The 25,000-nt window shown below is 40.0% G+C and overlaps 1 protein-coding gene across 1 annotated transcript in view; it reads left to right on the top strand.

Annotated features, from left to right (window-relative positions):
• Positions 1-25,000, top strand: part of ptpro (protein tyrosine phosphatase receptor type O) — a 59,281-nt gene that overhangs the window by 24,972 nt on the left and 9,309 nt on the right. The window contains exons 10-22 of the mRNA XM_079870165.1: positions 2,225-2,336; positions 3,471-3,634; positions 7,706-7,826; positions 9,545-9,678; positions 11,127-11,268; positions 12,160-12,280; positions 14,325-14,393; positions 19,779-19,862; positions 21,265-21,300; positions 22,948-23,029; positions 23,121-23,211; positions 24,490-24,566; positions 24,906-25,000. The exon at positions 24,906-25,000 is cut by the window's right edge and continues 40 nt beyond it. Of these exons, the coding sequence (XP_079726291.1) occupies positions 2,225-2,336; positions 3,471-3,634; positions 7,706-7,826; positions 9,545-9,678; positions 11,127-11,268; positions 12,160-12,280; positions 14,325-14,393; positions 19,779-19,862; positions 21,265-21,300; positions 22,948-23,029; positions 23,121-23,211; positions 24,490-24,566; positions 24,906-25,000 (1,328 nt within the window). The remainder of the gene's footprint in view (positions 1-2,224; positions 2,337-3,470; positions 3,635-7,705; positions 7,827-9,544; positions 9,679-11,126; positions 11,269-12,159; positions 12,281-14,324; positions 14,394-19,778; positions 19,863-21,264; positions 21,301-22,947; positions 23,030-23,120; positions 23,212-24,489; positions 24,567-24,905) is intronic.

Here is a 25,000-nt window from a genome sequence, read left to right as displayed (position 1 = left end):
AGAGATTGTATGAGTTTGTTCTGCATGCATCAAAATGTCTGAAAAGCTAAACTCGAATTTCTTTCTTAAAGGTGCAGTGTGTAATATTTAGGAGGATCTGTTGACAGAAATGCAATATAATAAACATAACTATGTTTTCAGTGGTGTATAAAGACCTTACATACTGTAATGAAGCGTTATGTTGATATTAGCTTAGAATGAGCATTTCTCTCTACACACACCGCGGGTCCGCTTACATCGACATGTTTCTACGGTGGCCCTGAGCGGACAAACGCGTTTCGTCACTATGTTGTTCTTCGTGTAAAGAAGCGAACTAAAGTCAGCGGATAAAACACTGACACAATGATGAACAAGTCACAATAATATTCGCAATAACATCGTTTTACTGAATAATCAAGTAAACATTATAATTGATCTTTGTAAAGAAACCTCATTGTTTAACTGGCTACTGCTGTCTCAGACGACGACATCACTTCCTGTCGGCCACCGTAACTTCTGTTGGGTGCAATTCACGAACTCACCACTAGATGCCGCTAAAAATCACACACTGCACCTTTAAATATTAGCAAAATTCGAATTATATTTGAATTTTAAAAGCAATACTTAATGTTAGAGGGGAAAAGTACTGTATTGTCTCCTATGCCCACAAGAGGGCGCAATAAGCAAATATAAACCAAATCAAGCATCGCATCTTTTATTGAAATGAAGTGACATTCACTTTTTAAAATGCATTAACTTTTGAAAAAATTTTTCTTAAATCAGATATAATTTCCTTAATGTGCACGCAAGGAAAATGAGGTTACAATAGTGTTTGTGCATCAGTAACTGAGAAAACACACTTCAACACACAGCGTCATGAACTCTAAACATGAACTCTAAACATGAACTCTATCACTGTCATTCAGAAACACTCACTTCTACTCGCTACATCTACATATCGTTCATCAGAAACACCAGACGCTCTCGATCTGAGCGAGTTCTGTTGACTGTTTCCAGCTGATGTAACACACACACTCACACACACTCAGCTCTGAACGATGTGCATGTTTGGTCAAGTGTGTCGTTGCACGATTTTTGCCTCCAACGTTTGGTTTTCATCAGCAGGAAGAACCTTTTCCCGACATTTTTAACAGAACTAACAGAAACACTCCGCGCCAGTGACGTCATCATCATGTCTCACACACATCTTGACACACCAAAAATTCGAATGCACTGTTTTTGCATTCGAATGTGCAGTTTAAAAAAAAAAATTTGACGAATATTCGAAATTCGCATTTTTATTTGACAGCCCTAATGTACGCACAGTTTTAGTTTTATATGTGCAGGTCTGAAAAAGGTCTTTAATTTAATTAAAAACCCTGCAGACATGATGGTTCTGCCTTTATTTAGGGTTTTGATCAATAATGACAGAAGTCTCGTTCCTGTAATCAGTCAGTTAACCAGTAGAGATGGGTAATTATGATGCATACTGAGTCACGGCTGAGATGTGAGAAATGATTGTAATCATATTTAATGACACGCCACAGCATCTCGTTCATAGCGAGACTGAGGATGAAAACACGGTTCCAACGAGGTCAGAGTCTCTAATTAAATCAGCATGAGATCCTGCAAAGGTCAGACACTGGGATATCAGACTCACAGGAGACTCCAAATTATTCCAGCAACAACACCAGACACGGCCAAATCAATCACAAATCACAGCCAATCAGAAGAGAGTGTGGGCGGAGTCTCTCTGCAAGCACACTGCACTCACAATCAAATCACAGCTTACTTTTTTTACAGCCAATGTTTATTTTATTTCTATTAATTGCATTTTTTATGGTTTTAGCTTCATTTTTAGGTACTAATAACAACCCTGGAACCCTGGTAATAGAATACACTTATTTTGTTCTTGTGCCCTTTCATTTAATTACAGGATCTGAGGTGAATTGTCCATTGTCACCAATGGGTGGAGCTTGAAGGTCCAGCCCCACCTCTTTGGACATAGTGGGTGGAGCTTGACATCCAGCCCCACCTCTCTGTGCACAGTGGGTGGAGCTTGATGTCCAGGTCCTGCCACACCCTAACCTTACCCTATCCATAAACCTATTAGGTCAAACTCCACCCATTAGATCCGGAGAGGAGGAGCTAGACGTCATTCGGCTCTGCAGTGAGCACCACTTGCTCTTATCAAGTGTCTTCATCATTTTCTCATTTCATGAGTGGATTCTCTCGTATCCCACAGAGAGTGACGGATCTGCTGCCGGCCTGGTATTACAACTTCCGTGTGACGATGGTGACGTGGGGCGACCCGCCTCTGAGCTGCTGCGACGGCTCCACCGTGAGCTTCGTTACAGGTGCGCTGCGTCACATCACCTCAGTGTTGCCAAAAGTAACGACTTCGGTACCAAATAGGTACTGACATTTTTAAAATGTGACGCTTTGAGCGCTGTTGAGCAGAATCATAAACACTTCTGATTGGCTGCTGTGCTCACATGCTCATCGGATATGTCTGTGATTGGCTACAATGATCAGAGCTTCAAAAACATGTTGTAAATACACATCAATGACGAAGAAAATAGCTTCACAGTCCAGATTGAGTAAGTTCAGTGATAGTTCATCTTTGTTGTAAAAGTTATTAATTTAGTTAATTTATATATATATATATATAGCCGCTCTATACACGATGGCCAATCAGAGGTGTTTACGATTCCGCTCAAAGCCTCACATTATTTTAAATTTCAGTTCTGAAGTCGGTACTTTTGACAACACTAGATCACCTGTCAGTAGAAATAAAGCTTCGCAAGAACCTTTTACATCTATGGAACCTTTGCATTGCACAAAAGTTTATTTATAGTAGAAAAAAGTTCTAAAATGTTCTTCACACTAAAATCATTCTTTAAAATTCTATTCTGCTTTTCTCCATCTGTGTTTAGTGTTTGATCATGAAGAAGCTCCAGTTCTTCTCTATATCAGTGTTCCTGAACTCCTGAAACGCCTCCATTGTAGTCTTGAGTTTCTTCCGGGAACGAACACGTCATAATATTCCTCATTATAATAATTAATGCGCAGAATAAAGGGGCGGGGCCTGGTTGAGTTAGTTAGTAATGTGTTAAACTGGCGGTTATGGTAAGGGGCGGGACATTTCCCAAACACACTCGAAGTGCTCGACCAATCACAACACACCGCTCCAGCCGACCAATCAGAGCACAGTGTGCTTTTCAGGAGGAGGGGCTTCATAGAGACAGGAACTAAACAGAGCGTTACTGACAGACTGGGAAGAGAGGAGCCGCAACAATGGAGAATATGAGGAGAATAATCAACATTCAAGCAGGAAAACCTGTTTTAGTAGAGCCTGAAACAACAACAAAGGCATAATAGGTCCTCTTTAAGAGCTGTTCACTAAGGTTCTTTTGAGAGCACATATAGTTCTGGTGTGAATGATATGAGTGTCGAGACTCCATTAATAACCTCTTGTGTCTGTCCGCCAGCTCCCGAAGCTCCTCACATCTCCTCGGTGGAATATTCTCACGGGACGCTGTACGTGCGCTGGAACTACGGGGATCTGTTCACCGATCTGTCGCACTCACGCATGTTACACTGGCAGGTGAAGGCGGAGGGCCGGAAGGGCTCCCGGAGACGCTACTCCGTCGACGTGAGTCCTCATCACATTAAAGCGCTGTGTAAAGTGTTATAATCGAGTGCTTCTACCAACCCTGAAAACATGAAAGTGAAACCCAGTAACTGTGTTCTGGTGAGCCTTTCTCTGCAAGCGTGTCAGAAAATAAGACGATCAGATTTCGCTCTCCTTCTGACGTATAAAGAGGATCTTATTATAATATTACCGGCCCTTAATCTGCACATTTACACACACCAGCCGACATTTGGTTCCACACGTGCCAACAGAGACCAGTTCTAACGCACTGATGAAGATCCAGCAGAGCCTGAAGCTGTTCTGTGGTTGAGCACAGACGAGCACTGAACACTATTGACCAGAACATGTCACCGCTGTCTTATAAAGACCTCAGGAACTGTGGACACTTGTGGAGGAGTTAAACATGATGATGAGATGATCAGTGTAACTCCACAACAACTACAGAAATGTCTCCACTAACATTCAGAAGCTCTTCCTGAGTCTCTCCATTATGGTGCGTTCACACCGGACGCGAATAGCGCGTCAGGCGCGAGTGATTTCAATGTTAATGCAAGTTAATGCAAAGACGCGTTACGCGCGTAAAAAATTCCTGCGGCGCGAATGATGCTGCGTTCACACCAAACGCAAATATGCGTCTGGCGCGAGTGATTTCAATGTTAAGTCAATGGTAAGACGCGTTTACGCGCGTCTGGTGGTCTTGCGGCGCGAATTGAGCGTCTGGTGCGTTACGCGCGTTAAGCGCGAATTGTGCTTTTTGTGCATTCACGCGTTTGACGCGAATTCGCGTCTGCCGCCCGAGTTGAAAATTTTTAACTTTGGCGTAAATTCGCGCCGCGTTAACCAATCAGGAGCCTGCTTGCTGCTGTCACGTGGTGAAGTGACAGTTTATAATGTTATTTTATGTTTGGCCTCAATAAATTATTTTGTAATATGACTAAAATGCACAACAAAGCAAATCTTTCACATAAAAACTCGATTTCAATATATGAGAGATACTCATTTTGTATTGAATGCTATTTATTCCATATCTATTCTAGATTATATGAAACATTATTATTCTAATGTAAAGACAACAAACAATTTAGTCAAAAAAAATCACAGGACAGGTTTCTCTTTTGGAGGCTGTCTCCATTTATTATCAAAACAAAAATAAATGACAGATTAGGTGGGTGCGGGCAAGGGTGAACCTCGCACCGGGCTGTAGATCGCGGGCTCGTCAGGCAGCGACCACTCGAGGCCGAGGCCGTATACGGCCTACGCTGTCCTCGTCAGCGTCCTCACCGTTAGGTCCACCAAACCTAGCTCCTGGAGCAAATTGTGAAACTCCTGAAACCCTCCGGAGGGTCTGGTGGACCCGAGTACAGCGACGATGTCCCCTACGCAGCTGTTTCTGCTCTCCAGAGCATATACGAGCGGTGACTCTCTCGATTAATGCTAATGCTCGATAAACATCTAAAAAAGATGGCCGCCAACGGGTTTCGAAACTTTCGCCTCCGGATTTCGCCTCTGACGAATAGCGCGTCAAATTTGCGCCTGCCGCGTCTAGTTATACGCTTGACCACTTTGTGTTAATTTGTGTTAAAAACAAAAGTTTGAAGCAAAATTTACGCGCGTCAATTTCGCTCTTGACGCGCGAATTAACACAAAGTGGTCAAGCGTATAACTAGACGCGGCAGGCGCAAATTTGACGCGCTATTCGCGTCCGGTGTGAACGCACAGTAAGGCTGCACTCGCTACTGGTTATTCTGGGATTCTGGATGAGGGAGATTGGCCTGTTCTGTTATTGCCGGAGTTTCTGAAGCTTGTGTAAAGACTCCGCCCTCTTCTGAACGGAGGCGGAGCTAAAGCTCATTTGCATTTAAAGGGACACATGCAAAAACGACGCATTTTTGCTCACACCCAAAAAGGGGCAAATTTGACAAGCTATAATAAATGATCTGGTATTTTGAGCTGAGATTACACACATTCTGGAGACACCAGAGATTTATATTACATCTGGTGAAAAGGGGCATAATATGTCACCTTTAAATATTCATAAATATTCATATTACATAAGCTTCTGGAGGCACAGGGGTGTCGATCATGAACAGTAAACACACACACAGTTTGTATTTTTTTGTATCTTTACTGTATTTTGGATGCAATTAATCGTCACCAAGCTCTACTAATAATATTATAGTTCTCTATAGAATTAGCATTCTATGCTGTTTTCTATGCAGATTTGAGTAATGACACTGTCTCTGGTCATTAAATGCTCATGATGATGTACTGTAGTCGTTTACCGCGGTCACATGAGGGTAAAACACTTCTTCTGGGTGTTTTATCAGCTCTGGCTTATGAGATTCACCCTGGAGCGACGTCACTGTGCCGTTAGCCGGTAATGAATCCAATTACCAAACACACATATTTATCTAATGCACAGCCAACATTTAATTAGCGATGTCTAAATGTTTCCACACTGAGATCTTCAGACGCCCACCAGCGACACTCAGAGAGAGAGAGAGAGAGAGAGAGAGAGAGAGAGAGAGAGAGAGAGAGAGAGAGAGAGAGAGAGAGAAGATTCGTTTGTGTTCATTTACACAAGCCTTTCTATTGAATTCTGTTTTATTTAGTGCTGGGCAACGATTAATCGCATCCAAAATAAAAGTTTGTGTTTACATAATATATGTGTGTGTACTGTGTATAATCATTTTGTATAAATACACACACATGCATGTATATATTTATAGAAATATTTATAATAAAAATGTAATTCATTTATACTAATAATTTATTTATTAATATGTATATACTGTATATATATATATTTATATAAAAATATAGAAATAAATATTTTACATACAAATAACAAATTTTTCTAAAATATATACATGCATGTGTGTGTATTTATATATACAAAATAATTATACACAGTACACAAACACACATATATTATGTAAGCACAAACTTTTATTTTGGATGCGATTAATCGTTGCCTATTATATTTCATCTGGTAATATGCAGGTAATGTTACGGCAGAGGGACTGAGGATCTGATTATTTCATGTGAGGTTTCCTTCCTCATCTACTTAAAGCAGGGGTGGGGAACGTTGATCCTGGAGGGCCATTGTCCTGCAGAGTTTAGCTCCAACCCTAATCAAACACCTAATCAAACACACCTGAAGCTAATCAATGTCTTCAGGATTACTGAAGTTGCAGGCAGCCAAATGTTTTATTCAGGGTTGGAGCTAAACTCTGCAGGACAATGGCCCTCCAGGATCAACGTTCCCCACCCCTGACTTAAAGTTTAAAGATATTGAATCGGTCATCTGAGTGTTTCAAACAAACCAATGAACATTGAATTGGTTCTTTTGAATCTCACCGTGTCCTAACTACACCCGACGCAACGCCGCGACGCGATAAAAGCCTCTTCTCCATGTTAATGAGAGTGTGTGTCCTAACCAGCCGCGACGGCGACACGCGACGATTCTATTTTAGAAACGGTTTCTATTTTTCTGCGACGTCGCGCAGGAACAACAAACAAAGTGTGGCAATGATAATCTCAGGGACTGTTTATGTGCTTTATTTAATGTTAAAAGCGTGTAATGTGACTTTGAATATCATTTAGTGCTCCAGCTTTGTAGCTGTAAAAGCAACAATGGATAATTCACCTCAGATCTTCAAATTAAACAAATGGAAACAAGAACGTTCAAACTGTGAACAAACAAGTGTATTCTTTGACAAAGATTGTTTTAGTAACTCAGTAGCCTATGTATTTTTAATAATGTTTAAATGGTGTAATATTTGTGAATTTGATTATGCACTTATCCATTTTCTTGCGAGTGCCGTCGAGATTACTCTCTGGTGCTGCTGTGCACTCGCCGCGAGACTCCGCCCACACGCTGTTCTGATTGGCTGTGGGTTTTGATTGATTTTGACGCATCTCGCAGTCGCGTCGCGTCTAGTGTGGACAGACAAACACTGGAAACTTATCGCATCTAGTCTGGTTAGGACACGGTGTCAGGCTCACTGAGGAACGAACACTTGATTTGGTTGATTGTTTGTGTGTAAAAGTGATTGGTGTGTGTTTCAGGTGATTCGCAACATGATGAAGGCATCTCTGACTCTTCCTCCTGGCGATATCTATAATCTGACGGTCACCGCCTGTACCGAGAGAAGCTGCAACACGTCTACGCCTCACATCATGAAGCTCGGTCAGTGACCCTGAACCCACACTGCAAACAATTGAGCATTTCTGTCATGTTTTCCAGCACAAATATCTATTATGCTATTTTAAAGGTTTCTACTGTTGTTTTTGGAGTCTGCTACAACAGGACAAATGTCAAAAATCACACATCTTCTCGTAATTTTCACTGCGGCATCAGCTCGTTTCTCTCAGGGCCCTATTTTAACATCTGTGGCATTCCAAGCGCATGGTCTAAAGCGCAGGGCGCAAGTGGACTTAGTATGTGTCCGAATTCACTTTTGTTAGTTTAACGCCGGGTAAAATGGTCGGTGCTCCCGGTGCACGGTCTAAAAGTGTCGTCTCTATTCTCTTAATAATAATGGGTGTGTTTTGTCTCTATTCTCTTAATAATAATGGGTGTGTTTTTGTCTATATTCTCTTAATAATAATGGGTGTGTTTTTGTCTATATTCTCTTAATAATAATGGGTGTGTTTTTGTCTATATTCTCTTAATGAATAATGGGTGTGTTTTGGGCATAACGGGCAATAAACCAATCAGAGTCTCGTCTCCCATTCCCTTTAAAAGCCAGTTGCGCTCACGCCGTGGCAGATTCGCTATTTACATGGAGGAATTAACAAGCAGAAAGACTGAACGCTAGCTATGAAACGGATCTGCTCGTGCACGAGCTTATAGCTGTGTGTGTGTGTGTGTGTGTGTGTGAGAGAGAGGTTAAAGCGCACGAGCAGACCATCTACGGGGACAAGCCGGATTCCACCATATCTTTATGTACACAATAATAATTGCAAAAAACATTGTAATCCTTTTATTTTTCATATTTAAAAATGTTTGTGTGCTGCTGCGCGTCCCTGTGTGTGTGTGTGTGTAATAAGCAGAGTGTGTGTGTGTGTGTGTAATAAGCAGAGTGTGTGTGTGTGTGTGTAATAAGCAGAGTGTGTGTGTGTGTGTGTGTGTGTAACGCGATCTTTACATAACAAAAACAATATTGCGCCATTGCCTTTAGAGCAGCTTCAGTTGGTCAACGGCTCAGTGTGTTTCAGTTCCTCAAAACAGCAGCGCTCCATCACTGCGCCTGAACACACACTCGTCCTCAGACCCATGGACACAGATGGGCGCAAATGCATTCGCTATAAACAACGCGGCGCAGGAAAATGAAAACTGCAGTGTTTGAGAGCGGAGCTAAGATACGCTGTTCAGCCAATCAGGGCCAGAGGCTGGGATTATGCAAATTAGTTACATGTGAGACTGGAATTACTGTCGACTCGTTTCACAATGACTATTTATTTGCACTTTGATTTTTTTAAACTTTGCAGAGTTTTTATCTTCACTAACAGCTCAATTACACTCTGCATGACAGGGAACATCTGAATATATCTGCCATAATAGGGCAGTTTAAGTTTATTTTTATGACTCTATTGGCAGATATTTGTTCTTGTTTTAAGCTCAAACTCACTTCATTTTGATGCATTTTTCACATCTTAATATCTTCAGTCATTCTGCTTCTCCAGTAACTGCACAGATATTTGACTGAGTAGAAACAGCATTAGTTTGCACTGCTGAGAGTGTGTTTTCGGCTTCTAATAATAACTGATTTGACTGTGACTTCCTGTGCAAAACAGGCCAGAATTGATGTGGCTGTTTGTTTCGTCTTCCCTTTTTACCTCATTTTTTTAAACTGTGTCCTTAGAGGAACTTGTAAGTTAGACATTGGGCTCTTTTACGAACAGAACCGGCTCCCCCGAGGTCTCTGTACGCGGTGAACGCCAGCGACACGACGATCACGCTGATCTGGACCGAGGAGGGCGTCGTGGACTTCTACCAGATCGCATGCAGACCGCTGGGAAACGCCAGAGAACGCACAGTAAGATCTTCACATCTCATACACACTTTAAACTAGGAGTGTAACGATCCCTCACGTCACGATTCGACACAGAGCACGATACTGAACTCATATTATCGCGATACTCCAAGACACATGATAAAAGGTTAACAGAAAATGTGCTGTTGATTAAAATGCTAAATTTGATATTACATTGTGTGTGTGAATGAATAGTCTTGGACTCGGTGCTGGAAACCACAACAGAGACACCAGAATAACAATATTCATGATCCTGAAGATGAAAATACAGAATTATTGAAGATGAATATGTTTCACTGACTAATAATGTATAGGCCACTTTTACTGGTAACATCAGACATTTGGCATTATCAGGACCCATGCATTATTATACATCATATTAAACATTATATAGTAGTTTAATGCAGTACTGACATTTTTTCACACACATGCTTTTTTATATTGCGATAGTGACACCATATATTGTTCCACCCCTACTTTATGCAGCATAATTCACTCTTTCAGTAACACTAGCATAAGGTTTCATTTCATTTTCATTTTCTTCATTCTTATATAGCAGTTTAATGCAACACGGGTTGCCCGAAGAAGAACGGTTAACACATAATGCACATAAAACAGACACAGATGCACTTGAAACCCTTCATGAGTTTCTCACATAGCGTTTAACACGTGATTTTAGCCTAGATTTGAAGGCAATTATAGACATTTGTTAACTTATGACTATGATTAATAAATGCTATGTTTTTTATTGTGAACTAATGTTAAACCTCAGTATAGAGGTCGTGCACTGACGTCACTGTCCCGCAGGAGAGCTGAGAGCGACTGCATTTAACAGGAGAAACTGAGAAAACGCCAGTAAAACAAATGATTATCAGTTTAAACTAAAGCTTGGACTCGATATAGTGTTCCTCACAGCTCACCAAAGATCCGGTGATCATGGATATCGACATGCGGCAGGAATCATGTTTACTCACATCTATATGAGCCTGATTTCAACGGCCGGGAAATACATAAAGCAGATTTGCCTGTGAACGCTTTATATAAACACAATATAGGTGTAAATCCATGTGATCACTCATATCAGTGTTATATATATCATCATATATTCCAGCACTAAAACTGGTGTAGTTTTTTGTCAGAAACATCTAATTATGCAGAATATACGATGGTAAATATTTAAATATTCTCATGTATTTTCAAAAGCTGCATGTTTATGACAGTTGCTTTAAAATCAGAATTACCATGAAAGAGATGCACTCTCACTGTGTGTGTGTGTGTGTGTCTGTGTGTGTGTGTGTGTCTCTGTGTGTGTTTGTGTGTGTGTGTGTGTGTGTGTGTGTCTGTGTGTGTCTCTGTGTCTCTGTGTGTGTGTGTGTGTGTGTGTGTGTGTGTGTGTGTGTGTGTGTGTGTGTGTGTGTGTGTGTGTGTGTGTGTGTGTGTGTGTGCTGCAGAAGCTCCGCGAGCCGCTGGTCACCGGCGCTCATGTCGTGACGGTCTCGGGTCTTCAAGCGTCCACCGTGTACAACTGCACCGTGATCAGCATCAGCTTCAACAGCGCCAGTGAACCGGCACACGTCACCGTCAGCACGTCAGGTGAAGAAGAGCTCACCGTCATCATCCTCACTGCACCCTTACGCAACTGACATATATGGGAATATACTTCAAAATATAATGCCATTATATTACAAAATACATTTCCAGATATGTGACCCTGGATCACCAAAAACCATTTGTGGCAAAAAAACCATGGGTCAGAATTATCGATTTTTCTTTTATGCCAAGAATCATGAGGATATTAAGTAAAGATCATGTTCCATGAAGATATTTTGTAAATTTCCTCCCGTAAATATATAAAACATTTATTTTTGTGAGTGAATGCAGCACAATCGCCAACATAAATGAACAACTTTAAAGGAGATTTTCTCAATTTTTTCGATTCCAGATTTTCAATAGTTGTGTCTCGGTCAAATATTGTCCTATCCTAACAAACCACACATTAATACATTAAGCTTATTTATTCAGCTTTCAGATGATGATGTATAAATCTTTTTTAAAAAATGTACCCATGTGACTGGATTTGTGGTCCAGGGTCACATACGAGAAACTAGTGCTCTATATATATGTGTGTGTGTGTGTGTGTGTGTGTTAATGCATGAGTAAATATATCTGCAATATTACACATGCAGTACCATATTTGATCACATATACATCTATATATTATGAAGTGTATTACTGAATATAAAATTACATGCATTATAATTTTTTTATATATGAAAAGCGGCAATTCCTTTTATTATTCAATATATTATTCTGTATATTTTCTATATTTTCTAGTATATTATATAATATACTGTTATATCATTTAATATATTGGGAAATATATTTTCTTTTCGTGAGAGCAGGCAGAACCAGTGTGTTCATGGCAGGGGTGTGTGTGTGTGTGTGTGTGTGTGTGTGTGTGTGTGTGTGTGTGTGTGTCTGCAGTGCGCGAGATGAACCCGAGTGTGGCGGCCATCTCTGCGCTGGCGGTCCTCAGTGTTCTCCTCATCAGTCTCCTGGTGCTGTTCCTGCTGGTGTTACGCAAGAAACACATGGAGCTGAGCCGGTGAGAAACTCAAACCATCATTACCACCATGACCACTGACCGACTCGCTTCAGCACAATCACTTCTGCCGTCTGCGGTTCATCAGCTGATGCGTTTACCAGGAAGTGTCATGAAGGATCATTATTAGTTAGTTACATGCAGCTAAATAATCTGATAATAATCTAATTCATCTTTAGTTAATTCATTTAATATAGTCTATATATATATACAGTGAGGAAAATAAGTATTTGAACATCCTGCTATTTTGCAAGTTCTCCCACTTGGAAATCATGGAGGGGTCTGAAATTGCCATCGTAGGTGCATGTCCACTGTGAGAGACACAATCTAAAAAAAAAAATCCAGAAATCACAATGTATGATTTTTTAACTATTTATTTGTATGATACAGCTGCAAATAAGTATTTGAACACCTGAGAAAATCAATGTTAATATTTGGTACAGTAGCCTTTGTTTGCAATTACAGAGGTCAAACGTTTCCTGTAGTTTTTCACCAGGTTTGCACACACTGAGGAGGGATGTTGGCCCACTCCTCCACACAGATCTTCTCTAGATCAGTCAGGTTTCTGGGCTGTCGCTGAGAAACACGGAGTTTGAGCTCCCTCCAAAGATTCTCTATTGGGTTTAGGTCTGGAGACTGGCTAGGCCACGCCAGAACCTTGATATGCTTCTTTCAGAGCCACTCTTTGGTTATCCTGGCTGTGTGCTTCGGGTCATTGTCATGTTGGAAGACCCAGCCTCGACCCATCTTCAGTGCTCTAACTGAGGGAAGGAGGTTGTTCCCCAAAATCTCGCAATACATGGCCCCGGTCATCCTCTCCTTAATACAGTGCAGTCGCCCTGTCCCATGTGCAGAAAAACACCCCCAAAGCATGATGCTACCACCCCCATGCTTCACAGTAGGGATGGTGTTCTTGGGATGGTACTCATCATTCTTCTTCCTCCAAACACGTTTAGTGGAATTATGACCAAAAAGTTCTATTTTGTTCTCATCTGACCACATGACTTTCTCCCATGACTCCTCTGGATCATCCAAATGGTCATTGGCAAACTTAAGACGGGCCTTGACATGTGCTGGTTTAAGCAGGGGAACCTTCCGTGCCATGCATGATTTCAAACCATGATGTCTTAGTGTATTACCAACAGTAACCTTGGAAACGGTGGTCCCAGCTCTTTTCAGGTCATTGACCAGCTCCTCCCGTGTAGTTCTGGGCTGATTTCTCACCTTTCTTAGGATCATTGAGACCCCACGAGGTGAGATCTTGCATGGAGCCCCAGTCCGAGGGAGATTGACAGTCATGTTTAGCTTCTTCCATTTTCTAATGATTGCTCCAACAGTGGACCTTTTTTCACCAAGCTGCTTGGCAATTTCCCCGTAGCCCTTTCCAGCCTTGTGGAGGTGTACAATTTTGTCTCTAGTGTCTTTGGACAGCTCTGTGGTCTTGGCCATGTTAGTAGTTGGATTCTTACTGATTGTATGGGGTGGACAGGTGTCTTTATGCAGCTAACGACCTCAAACAGGTGCATCTAATTTAGGATAATAAATGGAGTGGAGGTGGACATTTTAAAGGCAGACTAACAGGTCTTTGAGGGTCAGAATTCTAGCTGATAGACAGGTGTTCAAATACTTATTTTAAAGTTGGATATATAACTATATATATATAAACTAGATAATATATTTATAAAGTTGGATATATAACAATATATAAACTATTTACTATATATATATATATATATATATATATATATATATATATATATATATATATATATATATATATATATATATATATATACTATTTACTAGTTTATAATATACAAAATATACTAGTTATATATACTAAAACTATATATATATATATATATATATATATATATATATATATATATATATATATATATACATACATACATACATACATACATACATACATACATACATACATACATATATATTTATACATATATATAAAGTTGAATATATAATCATAAACTCATATCAATATTGTGCATATCAGCATGTGTCTGACGTGTGTGTTTGATTTCAGGGATTGCGGCGCTGAAACCTTCGTCAACTTCGCCTCGTTCGAGCGGGACGGGAAGATGCCGTATAACTGGTATGAGCTCGTGCGTTTCTCTGTCAGTCACACTGTCACACAGTCGATTATCAGTGGCACTCGCACAGACAGACAGACAGGAAGTGACATCACTCTCGGTGAAACTCACACACACACACATGATTAATATAAGAGCTTAAAGAGGGTCAGTAAAGGCAGATTTTGGGCTGTTAATAAAGTCAAACGTTTTTTCTGTCACTTTCCTGCTGAGATGTTTAGTCCTTCAGAGGATCTTCCTCAGACTCGTGAAGCAACGGCAACACCACGGTTTCATGTTCTAATTAGCAGAATAAAAACTGACCTTGAATGAGCTGTTTTTAGAAAAGCACAATGAATTTACACAAAACTGGTGCTGGGCAACGATTAATCACATCCAAAATAAAAGTTTGTGTTTGCATAATGTGTGTGTACTGTGTATAATTATTTTGTATATATAAACACACACACATGCATGTATATATTTAAGAAATATTTGCATGTATAATCTGTATATATATTTATGCAGAATTTATATTATATATAAATATTAATATTTTATATATAAATAACACATTTTTCTCTTATTTAATTAATCGTTGCCCAGCACTAAAAACTACATTTTGAATAGTAGGCCAAGATATTAAGTCTTTATTTATCCAAATTAAGTGAGTTTTTGTTTATAAGAACAAATTTCTGCCAATGGGGTCAGACTTTTTTTTCCGTTTGAAATAAGATTATTTTTCTGATCTCATTGGCAGATATTTTGTTTTTTAAGCAAACACTCTGATACATTTTTCAAAAACAAGACTTAAAGGGGACATAGATTTTTTTATTATTTGAATGTTCCTTAAAGTTAACTTATAATATCAATAAATTATATATATATATATATATATATATATATATATATATGTATAATTATTTTCTACTTTCATTATGACCCTCCGTCTGAAATGATCAGTTTTTAAGGCGTGTCCGTAAATGGCCACTGTTATGATTGGCTAACATGTCAGTAAACGCCCACTGGTGTGATTGGCTAAAGTGTCAGTAAACGCCCACTGTTATGATTGGCTAACATGTCAGTAAACGCCCACTGTTATGATTGGCTAAAGTGTCAGTAAACGCCCACTGTTATGATTGGCTAGCGTGTCAGTAAACAGCCACTGTTATGATTGGCTAACGTGTCAGTAAACGCCGACTGTTGTGATTGGATAACGTGTCAGTAAATACCCACTGTTATGATTGGCTAACGTGTCAGTAAACGCCCACTGTTATGATTGGCTAACGTGTCAGTGAACAGCCACTGTTATGATTGGCTAACATGTCGGTAAACGCCTACTGGTGTGATTGGCTAGCGTGTCAGTAAACGCCCACTGTTATGATTGGATAACGTGTCAGTAAACGCCCACTGTTATGATTGGATAATGTGTCAGTAAACGCCCACTGTTATGATTGGATAACGTGTCAGTAAATGCCCACTGGTATGATTGGATAACGTGTCAGTAAACGCCCACTGTTATGATTGGATAACGTGTCAGTAAACGCCCACTGTTATGATTGGATAGCGTGTCAGTAAACAGCCACTGTTATGATTGGCTAACGTGTCAGTAAACGCCTACTGGTGTGATTGGATAACGTGTCAGTAAACGCCCACTGTTATGATTGGATAACGTGTCAGTAAACGCCCACTGTTATGATTGGATAACGTGTCAGTAAACGCCCACTGTTATGATTGGCTAACGTGTCAGTAAACGCCCACTGTTATGATTGGCTAACGTGTCAGTAAACGCCCACTGTTATGATTGGCTAACGTGTCAGTAAACGCCCACTGTTATGATTGGATAGCGTGTCAGTAAACGCCCACTGTTATGATTGGATAACGTGTCAGTAAACGCCCACTGTTATGATTGGATAACGTGTCAGTAAACGCCCACTGTTATGATTGGATAACGTGTCAGTAAACGCCCACTGTTATGATTGGCTAACGTGTCAGTAAACGCCCACTGTTATGATTGGATAACGTGTCAGTAAACGCCCACTGTTATGATTGGCTAACGTGTCAGTAAACGGCCACTGTTATGATTGGCTAACGTGTCAGTAAACGCCCACTGTTATGATTGGATAACGTGTCAGTAAACACCCACTGTTATGATTGGATAACGTGTCAGTAAACGCCCACTGTTATGATTGGCTAACGTGTCAGTAAACGCCCACTGTTATGATTGGATAACGTGTCAGTAAACGCCTACTGTTATGATTGGCTAACGTGTCAGTAAACGCCGACTGTTATGATTGGCTAACGTGTCGGTAAACGCCCACTGTTATGATTGGATAACGTGTCAGTAAACAGCCACTGTTATGATTGGCTAACGTGTCAGTAAACGGCCACTGTTATGATTGGATAGCGTGTCAGTGAACAGCCACTGTTATGATTGGCTAACGTGTCAGTAAACGCCCACTGTTATGATTGGATAACGTGTCAGTAAACGCCCACTGTTATGATTGGCTAACTAGTCAGTAAACGCCCACTGTTATGATTGGATAACGTGTCAGTAAACGCCCACTGTTATGATTGGATAACGTGTCGGTAAACGCCCACTGTTATGATTGGATAACGTGTCAGTAAACGCCCACTGGTATGATTGGCTAACGTGTCAGTAAACGCCCACTGTTATGATTGGATAACGTGTCAGTAAACGCCCACTGTTATGATTGGATAACGTGTCAGTAAACGCCCACTGTTATGATTGGCTAACGTGTCAGTAAACGCCCACTGTTATGATTGGATAACGTGTCAATAAACGCCCACTGTTATGATTGGCTAACGTGTCAGTAAACGCCCACTGTTATGATTGGCTAACGTGTCAGTAAACGCCCACTGTTATGATTGGATAACGTGTCAGTAAACACCTACTGTTATGATTGGCTAACGTGTCAGTAAACGCCCACTGTTATGATTGGATAACGTGTCAGTAAACGCCCACTGTTATGATTGGCTAACGTGTCAGTAAACGCCCACTGTTATGATTGGATAACGTGTCAGTAAACGCCCACTGTTATGATTGGATAACGTGTCAGTAAACGCCCACTGTTATGATTGGATAACGTGTCAGTAAACGCCCACTGTTATGATTGGATAACGTGTCAGTAAACGCCCACTGTTATGATTGGATAACGTGTCAGTAAACGCCCACTGTTATGATTGGCTAACGTGTCAGTAAACGCCCACTGTTATGATTGGATAACGTGTCAGTAAACGCCCACTGTTATGATTGGATAACGTGTCAGTAAACGCCCACTGTTATGATTGGATAACGTGTCAGTAAACGCCCACTGTTATGATTGGCTAACGTGTCAGTAAACGCCCACTGTTATGATTGGATAACGTGTCAGTAAATGCCTACTTTTATGATTGGCTAGCGTGTCAGTAAACGCCCACTGTTATGATTGGATAACGTGTCAGTAAACGCCCACTGTTATGATTGGCTAACGTGTCAGTAAACGCCCACTGTTATGATTGGATAACGTGTCAGTAAACGCCCACTGTTATGATTGGCTAACGTGTCAGTAAACACCCACTGTTATGATTGGCTAATGTGTCAGTAAACGCCCACTGTTATGATTGGCTAATGTGTCAGTAAACGCCTACTGTTATGATTGGCTATCGTGTCAGTAAACGCCCACTGTTATGATTGGATAACGTGTCAGTAAACGCCCACTGTTATGATTGGATAACGTGTCAGTAAACGCCGACTGTTATGATTGGCTAACGTGTCGGTAAACGCCCACTGTTATGATTGGATAACGTGTCGGTAAACGCCCACTGTTATGATTGGATAACGTGTCGGTAAACGCCCACTGTTATGATTGGATAACGTGTCAGTAAACGCCCACTGTTATGATTGGCTAATGTGTCAGTAAACGCCTACTGTTATGATTGGCTAGCGTGTCAGTAAACGCCCACTGTTATGATTGGATAACGTGTCAGTAAACGCCTACTGTTATGATTGGCTAGCGTGTCAGTAAACGCCCATTGGTATGATTGGCTAACGTGTCAGTAAACGCCCACTGGTATGATTGGCTAACGTGTCAGTAAACGCCCACTGTTATGATTGGCTAATGTGTCAGTAAACGCCCACTGTTATGATTGGCTAGCGTGTCAGTAAACGCCCACTGTTATGATTGGATAACGTGTCGGTAAACGCCCACTGTTATGATTGGATAACGTGTCGGTAAACGCCCACTGGTATGATTGGCTAACGTGTCAGTAAACGCCCACTGTTATGATTGGCTAACGTGTCAGTAAACGCCTACTGTTATGATTGGCTAGCGTGTCAGTAAACGCCCATTGGTATGATTGGCTAACGTGTCAGTAAACGCCCACTGGTATGATTGGCTAACGTGTCAGTAAACGCCCACTGTTATGATTGGCTAACGTGTCAGTAAACGCCTACTGTTATGATTGGCTAGCGTGTCAGTAAACGCCCATTGGTATGATTGGCTAACGTGTCAGTAAACGCCCACTGGTATGATTGGCTAACGTGTCAGTAAACGCCCACTGTTATGATTGGCTAACGTGTCAGTGTAGACAGCATCAGTCATTATAATGGCTTCTGTTTGCTTCTGATGCAACGAAGGCAAATTAACGCTAGTGGGCGGGCCTATTGCACAAGTGGGCGGGGCCTATGCTGCAATGATGTATTACTATTGGCCAATGTCTTGCTCTGGAGGCGGGCATATGCAAATGTATTTGTCTGTGATGTAACAGATCACACAATATCCATACCAGCCGTTTTTGGAGTTTGATTAAATAAATACTTATAATGAGGCATCTAATATGAATGAAATTATGTTTATAATGAGGACGTTTTAAGCTCTGACACTTGCAGGATGTTTTAATGTACCTCAAATATGACCTCAAATATGTCAAAAGATCACAACAAATTTGATTTCTCATGTCGCGACCCTTTTAATATCAGTCATTTCGCTGCTTCTCCAGTAAATGTATCTTGATTTAAGAATGTTCAGATATTTGTGCTGGAAAACGAGACTGAGGAAGAAGCTCATATTTAATATGGTGCGTCGCATCAGTTATGATTGAGTTGCACGCGTGTGTGTTTTCTGTTGTGCGTCTGTTAATATCCAGCTGAGACGATCAGATGATTTCTGTCAAGTCAGTCAGTCTCACACACACACACACACACACACACACACACACACACACACACGCCGCGATGACACTGACTGCATGAAGCGTTCATTAACCTGTCGAACACTAATGAAATATGCTCAATCATCTGTGTGTGTGTCACTATTACTAATGGAGCATCATGTTTTGTCCCCAACTTTTTGCCCTTGGTCTTTTTTTATGTCTTTTGCTTTTCTGTTTTGTTGAAACGGCTTCAGGCGCAGGAGTCTCTTTGCGTTCCTCACGCTTCTGCCATCCTGCCTTTGGACTGACTATCTTTTGGCCTTTTATATTAATCCGTGGTAAGTATCGGCACGGCCGACGCTGAGCTCTGGAGACTCAAACACACACACACACACACACACACACACACACACTGTAGACTGACTGTAGATACAGACTGAGCTCCTGATTCTGTGTCTGACTCCAGCATGACACTAACGCTCTGCATGACGTCTCTCTCTCTCACACACACACACACACACACACACACACACACACACAGCTGTAGCCCGACAGTTTCACGTCCTGCATGTTTGCTCTAGTTCCTCTGTTCTGTGTTGGACTGAATGCAGATTTTCTCCTTTTCTATTGCTTTGATTTCCTAGAGGAATGTTCCAGGTTTGATACGAGCTGAGCTCTGGTGACAGCTGTCAATCACCACAGGAAATAATAACAGTGATGCACTTATGATGGAAGGCTACGGGGAACGATTTACAGTTATAAGAGATATAATGCAGAAATGCTATTATTTATAAAATTATATATGCATATTTGAATACGATTGTTTGAAAATATAAACAAAAAAGTAAAATGATTAAATGTCCATAAATGATTCAAAACACTGTATAATCACAATTAAACATGAGTTAAAATCATAATATGGAAGGCTATAGAAAAAAACGAATAATTATGACATATTTTATATTTAATATATTACATTTGAATAAAATTTAAAAGAAAAAAAATACAAAATATATTTGATCAAATAAAATGTAGGTAAATTATAAAATGCTAAACAAAATTGTTTTGAAATTATATATGTGTATATATATATATATGTGTGTGTGTGTGTGTGTGTGTATATATATATATATATATATATATATATATATATAAAATCATTTTTATAAATTCTAAAATACTCACTGTTTTGAAAATAGATATATAAATAAATTATATATATATATATATGTATATATTATATAATTTGAATTAAATTATAAAAGTAAAAAAATCTATATCAAATAAATTTGTATATAAATTATAAAATAGAAAATAGTTTTTAAACAATATATAAATAAAATTATAAAAATGTAAAACAAATACACACTGTAAACAAATTAAATAAAATGTATATAAATGTATATCTATTTAATATACATTTATATAAATTATTTTGAAAAATGAATACTGTTTAAAAAAAAAAAATAACCGTCATTAAACATTATAATATGTGATCAGATCTCTTACTAAGCATGTCTATCTAAAGTCCTATCCGAGTTTTCTGTGAATGAGTGTGTGTGGTTCAGGACGCCAGCGCTGAAGCTCGAGAACCTGGAAATGCATGTTTAGTTTGTAGGATTCAGATCTTCAGGAGTTTGATCTGTTGTGTGTGTGTGTGTGTGTGTGTGTGTGTGTGTGTGTGTGTGTGTGTGTGTTGATCTCAGTTCACTGACGCTTCTGTGTGTGTTTGACCTGCAGGAGCAAAACTGCACTGAAGAAGAGGAAACTAACCAGGTAATACTGAGTCAAACCATCCTGTGTGTGTGTGTGTGTGTGTTCTGCTTTATTTAGTGCACTTGTATTAAAGGGTTAGTTCGCCCATTTAAGACATGAAGTTGTATGCAATCCTTACCAGCACTATAGTGCATACACACTGACCCACTCTGTGGTCACCTCCCTGGTCAGAGTTCTGGCCGCTCGAAGTTTTTCAAGAAAGTATTCCCGGTTAGTTTCCGGGGCCTCAAAACTGTGCGTTTTTACGTGAAAAAATTATATGCGTTTCAAAGCTTGATTAATTTACATCACAAAAAACACTGAAAAAAACACTGAAAACACAAAAAAGACGCAAAATTCATACCTCAGTTTTAATCGGCACTATATTCTTTCCATTTCTATCAATCCGCGCTGCTGTCAACGTCAACAGTGCGCACGTTCCGATGTGCCGGGATCACCGTTCAGATTCCATCGTTATATCCCTATATACTGTTTTAATATTAGACCTCTTTTCACGTGGTTTCCACTGGAGTCTAAACATCAGCTTGTTTACCGTACAGTTTAGACATGGGATTATAAAGTTAGTAAATAGAGCTTACCTGTGATACTGGTACAGCAAAACTCTTTAAAATCTTTTTTTTTATTTTTCCTCCTTGGTTGGGGATGTAATCGTCTTCGCTGAAGTGAGCACTGCACACACGAAAATCCTTTATTCTGGATATTTTAGCTCCCGCAGAGTAGCCGATGGCAACCAGCCAAAGCTGTCTCATAGCTATATCCGAAACAGGAAAATGATGGAATCTGAACGGTGATCCCGGCACTTTCTTGTGGTCACAACCTGGGAATTTACAAGTTCGCACCATTGTTAATTTTGTACTTTTTAAGTCGTTGTCATTCGATTGTGTAAACACTATATGGAACAGCTGATCGGAACGTGCGCACTGTTGACGTTGACAGCAGCGCGGATTGATAGAAATGGAAAGAAAATAGTGCCGATTAAAAACTGAGGTATGAATTTTGCCCGGAGTGTTTTTTGTGATGTAAATTAATCAAGCTTTGAAATGCATATAATTTTTTCACGTAAAAACGCACAGTTTTGAGGCCCCGGAAACTAACCGGGAATACTTTCTTGAAAAACTTCGAGCGGCCAGAACTCTGACCAGGGAGGTGACCACAGAGTGGGTCAGTGTGTATGCACTATAGTGCTGGTAAGGATTGCATACAACTTCATGTCTTAAATGGGCGAACTAACCCTTTAAAGAGCCTCGTTCTGACTGTATGTCAGGGTTCGTACAGGACTTTCAATGACTTTTCAAGCACTACAATCAGAGATCTCATTTATCAAACAATATCTTTCGTTATTATCTTTTAAATTCTAAAAAAGGTAAATAAAAATAAACCAATAAAACAAAATGGTAGAAATAAAGTGCAGCAGAAGCAATGGCTGTGGAAACTTTAACCACTGAAAGGATACGATGATAAAGATATCGCTTTCCTTATTCAAACTGATTTTTTTCCTTTCCTATATAAATTTTCCTATGTCTTTCAATAACTCAAGCACTTTTCAAGAACTTCTTCATAAATATGACTGTTTTCAAGGGTTTTAAAAGTCGTATTGAAGCACTTTAAGCGTGTGTGAACCTGTTCTGATGATGTTTGTGTCTTCAGTCCAGTTCAGCTCAGTGATTTCGACGCCTACATCAAAGACATGAGCAAGGATTCGGCGTACAAGTTCTCTCTGCAGTTTGAGGTAACAGAACACATGAAGGACACGCGTGTTTCTGTGTCAGGCCTCTGTGTGTGTGTGTGTGTGTGTGTGACCGCTGTGTTTCATCCGTCAGGAGCTGAAGAGTGTCGGTCTCGATCTGTCTCATGAAGCTGCTGATCTGCCCGTCAACAGACCCAAGAACCGCTACACCAACATCCTGCCCTGTGAGTGGCCGGCCTGAAAGCCCCGCCCACTGTAGTCATAGCAACACTGCTCTCATTGGCTACGGCTACAGCTAAGTTGAATAATCAAAACAACCAGATGAAAAACATTATAAAACTTTGATTTGTAAAAAGAAAAACTGTTGGAGGAATAATCTAATCCTCCTCTAAATAATTTTAATGATATTGTTGAGTCAATATCAATGTTTCATTTTAAAACTATTTAATTATTATAAGTATAAAATATCATATATTTACAAGTGCTGTCAAATCAATTAATCGCATCTAACAAAAGTTTGTTCGTATTTAATATATGTATATATATACACACACACTCACTCTCACACACAAACTCATACACACACTCACTCTCACACACACAAACTCATTCACACACTCACACACACTCACTCACAAACTCACACACAAACTCACTCACTCTCACACACAAACTCATACACACTCACACTCGCTCACTCACACACACAAACACACTCACTCTCACAAACACACAAACTCACTCACACAAACTCACTCTCACTCACACACACACTCACAAACACAAACTCACTCACACACACACTCTCACAAACACACACTCACTCACACACACACACTCACAAACTCACTCACACAAACTCACTCACACACTCACTCTCACAATCACATACTCACTCACACAAACTCACTCACTCACAAACACAAACTCACAAACTCACTCACACACTCACTCTCACAAACTCACTCACACTCACAAACTCATACACACACTCACTCTCACACACACAAACTCATTCACACACTCACACACACTCACACACAAACTCACTCACTCTCTCTCACACACACAAACTCACTCTCTCACACACAAACTCACTCACTTTCACACACAAACTCACCCACACACTTATACACAAACTTTTATCTTAGATGTGATTAATTGATATGACAGCACTAATATTTACATAGAAAATATGAAAATATTAAATGTTTGAGAGTGTCAGAAAGCCTGATATCATCATCTGTGATGTTTGATGGCGCTGAACTCTTTCTCACTGGTTTTATTCTCTTCAGTATTAGAGTTTAGTTCTTCAGTGCATTTTGGCAATTAAACCAAGCATTTAAAAATATATATGAAGTTGAAACGCCTTGTGTGTTTCCCGAAGCAGAACTCATCACTGAGCAGCCCGAGTCACGCTACATCTGTCCTGAGAGCTTCATATGCATTATTGTCATTGGAGATTGAGTATGATTATTGATGGAATGTGTGTTTGGTGTCAGATGACTTCAGTCGAGTGAAGCTGATCTCTCTGCACAACGACGAGGGCTCGGATTACATCAATGCAAACTATATTCCTGTAAGTATATCATCAATATCTAATCATTTGTTAACAAACAAGTATTCACTACTTCAATGAGCTCATTGTTTCTGCATTCAATTATTACATTGTTTAAATTAATACATTTTTAGCTAACTGTGATTTGTATATGTACATTTCTGAAATGCATAACTTGTACAGTTTCCTCTGATATCAGAACACTGTAAACTGTAATGTGGACTCGTGGACTCTCTGTAAAGCTGCTGTGAAAGGATGTGTGTTGTGAGAAGCGCTGTGCAAATAAACGTGAACTGGATATGAAGTGTTAATGAGCAGATGTTCAGTGTGTGATGTGTGTGATGTGCCTGTGGTCTGCAGGGCTATAACTCTCCGCACGAGTACATCGCCACCCAGGGGCCGCTGCCCGACACCAGGAACGAGTTCTGGAAGATGGTTCTGCAGCAGAAGTCCAA

The sequence above is a fragment of the Squalius cephalus genome (assembly GCF_949319135.1).
Source record: "Squalius cephalus genome assembly, chromosome: 4".
NCBI classification, from domain to species: Eukaryota; Metazoa; Chordata; class Actinopteri; order Cypriniformes; family Leuciscidae; genus Squalius; species Squalius cephalus.
Note: the sequence above shows the minus strand (reverse complement) of the source record. Positions and strands in the feature narration are given on the sequence as shown.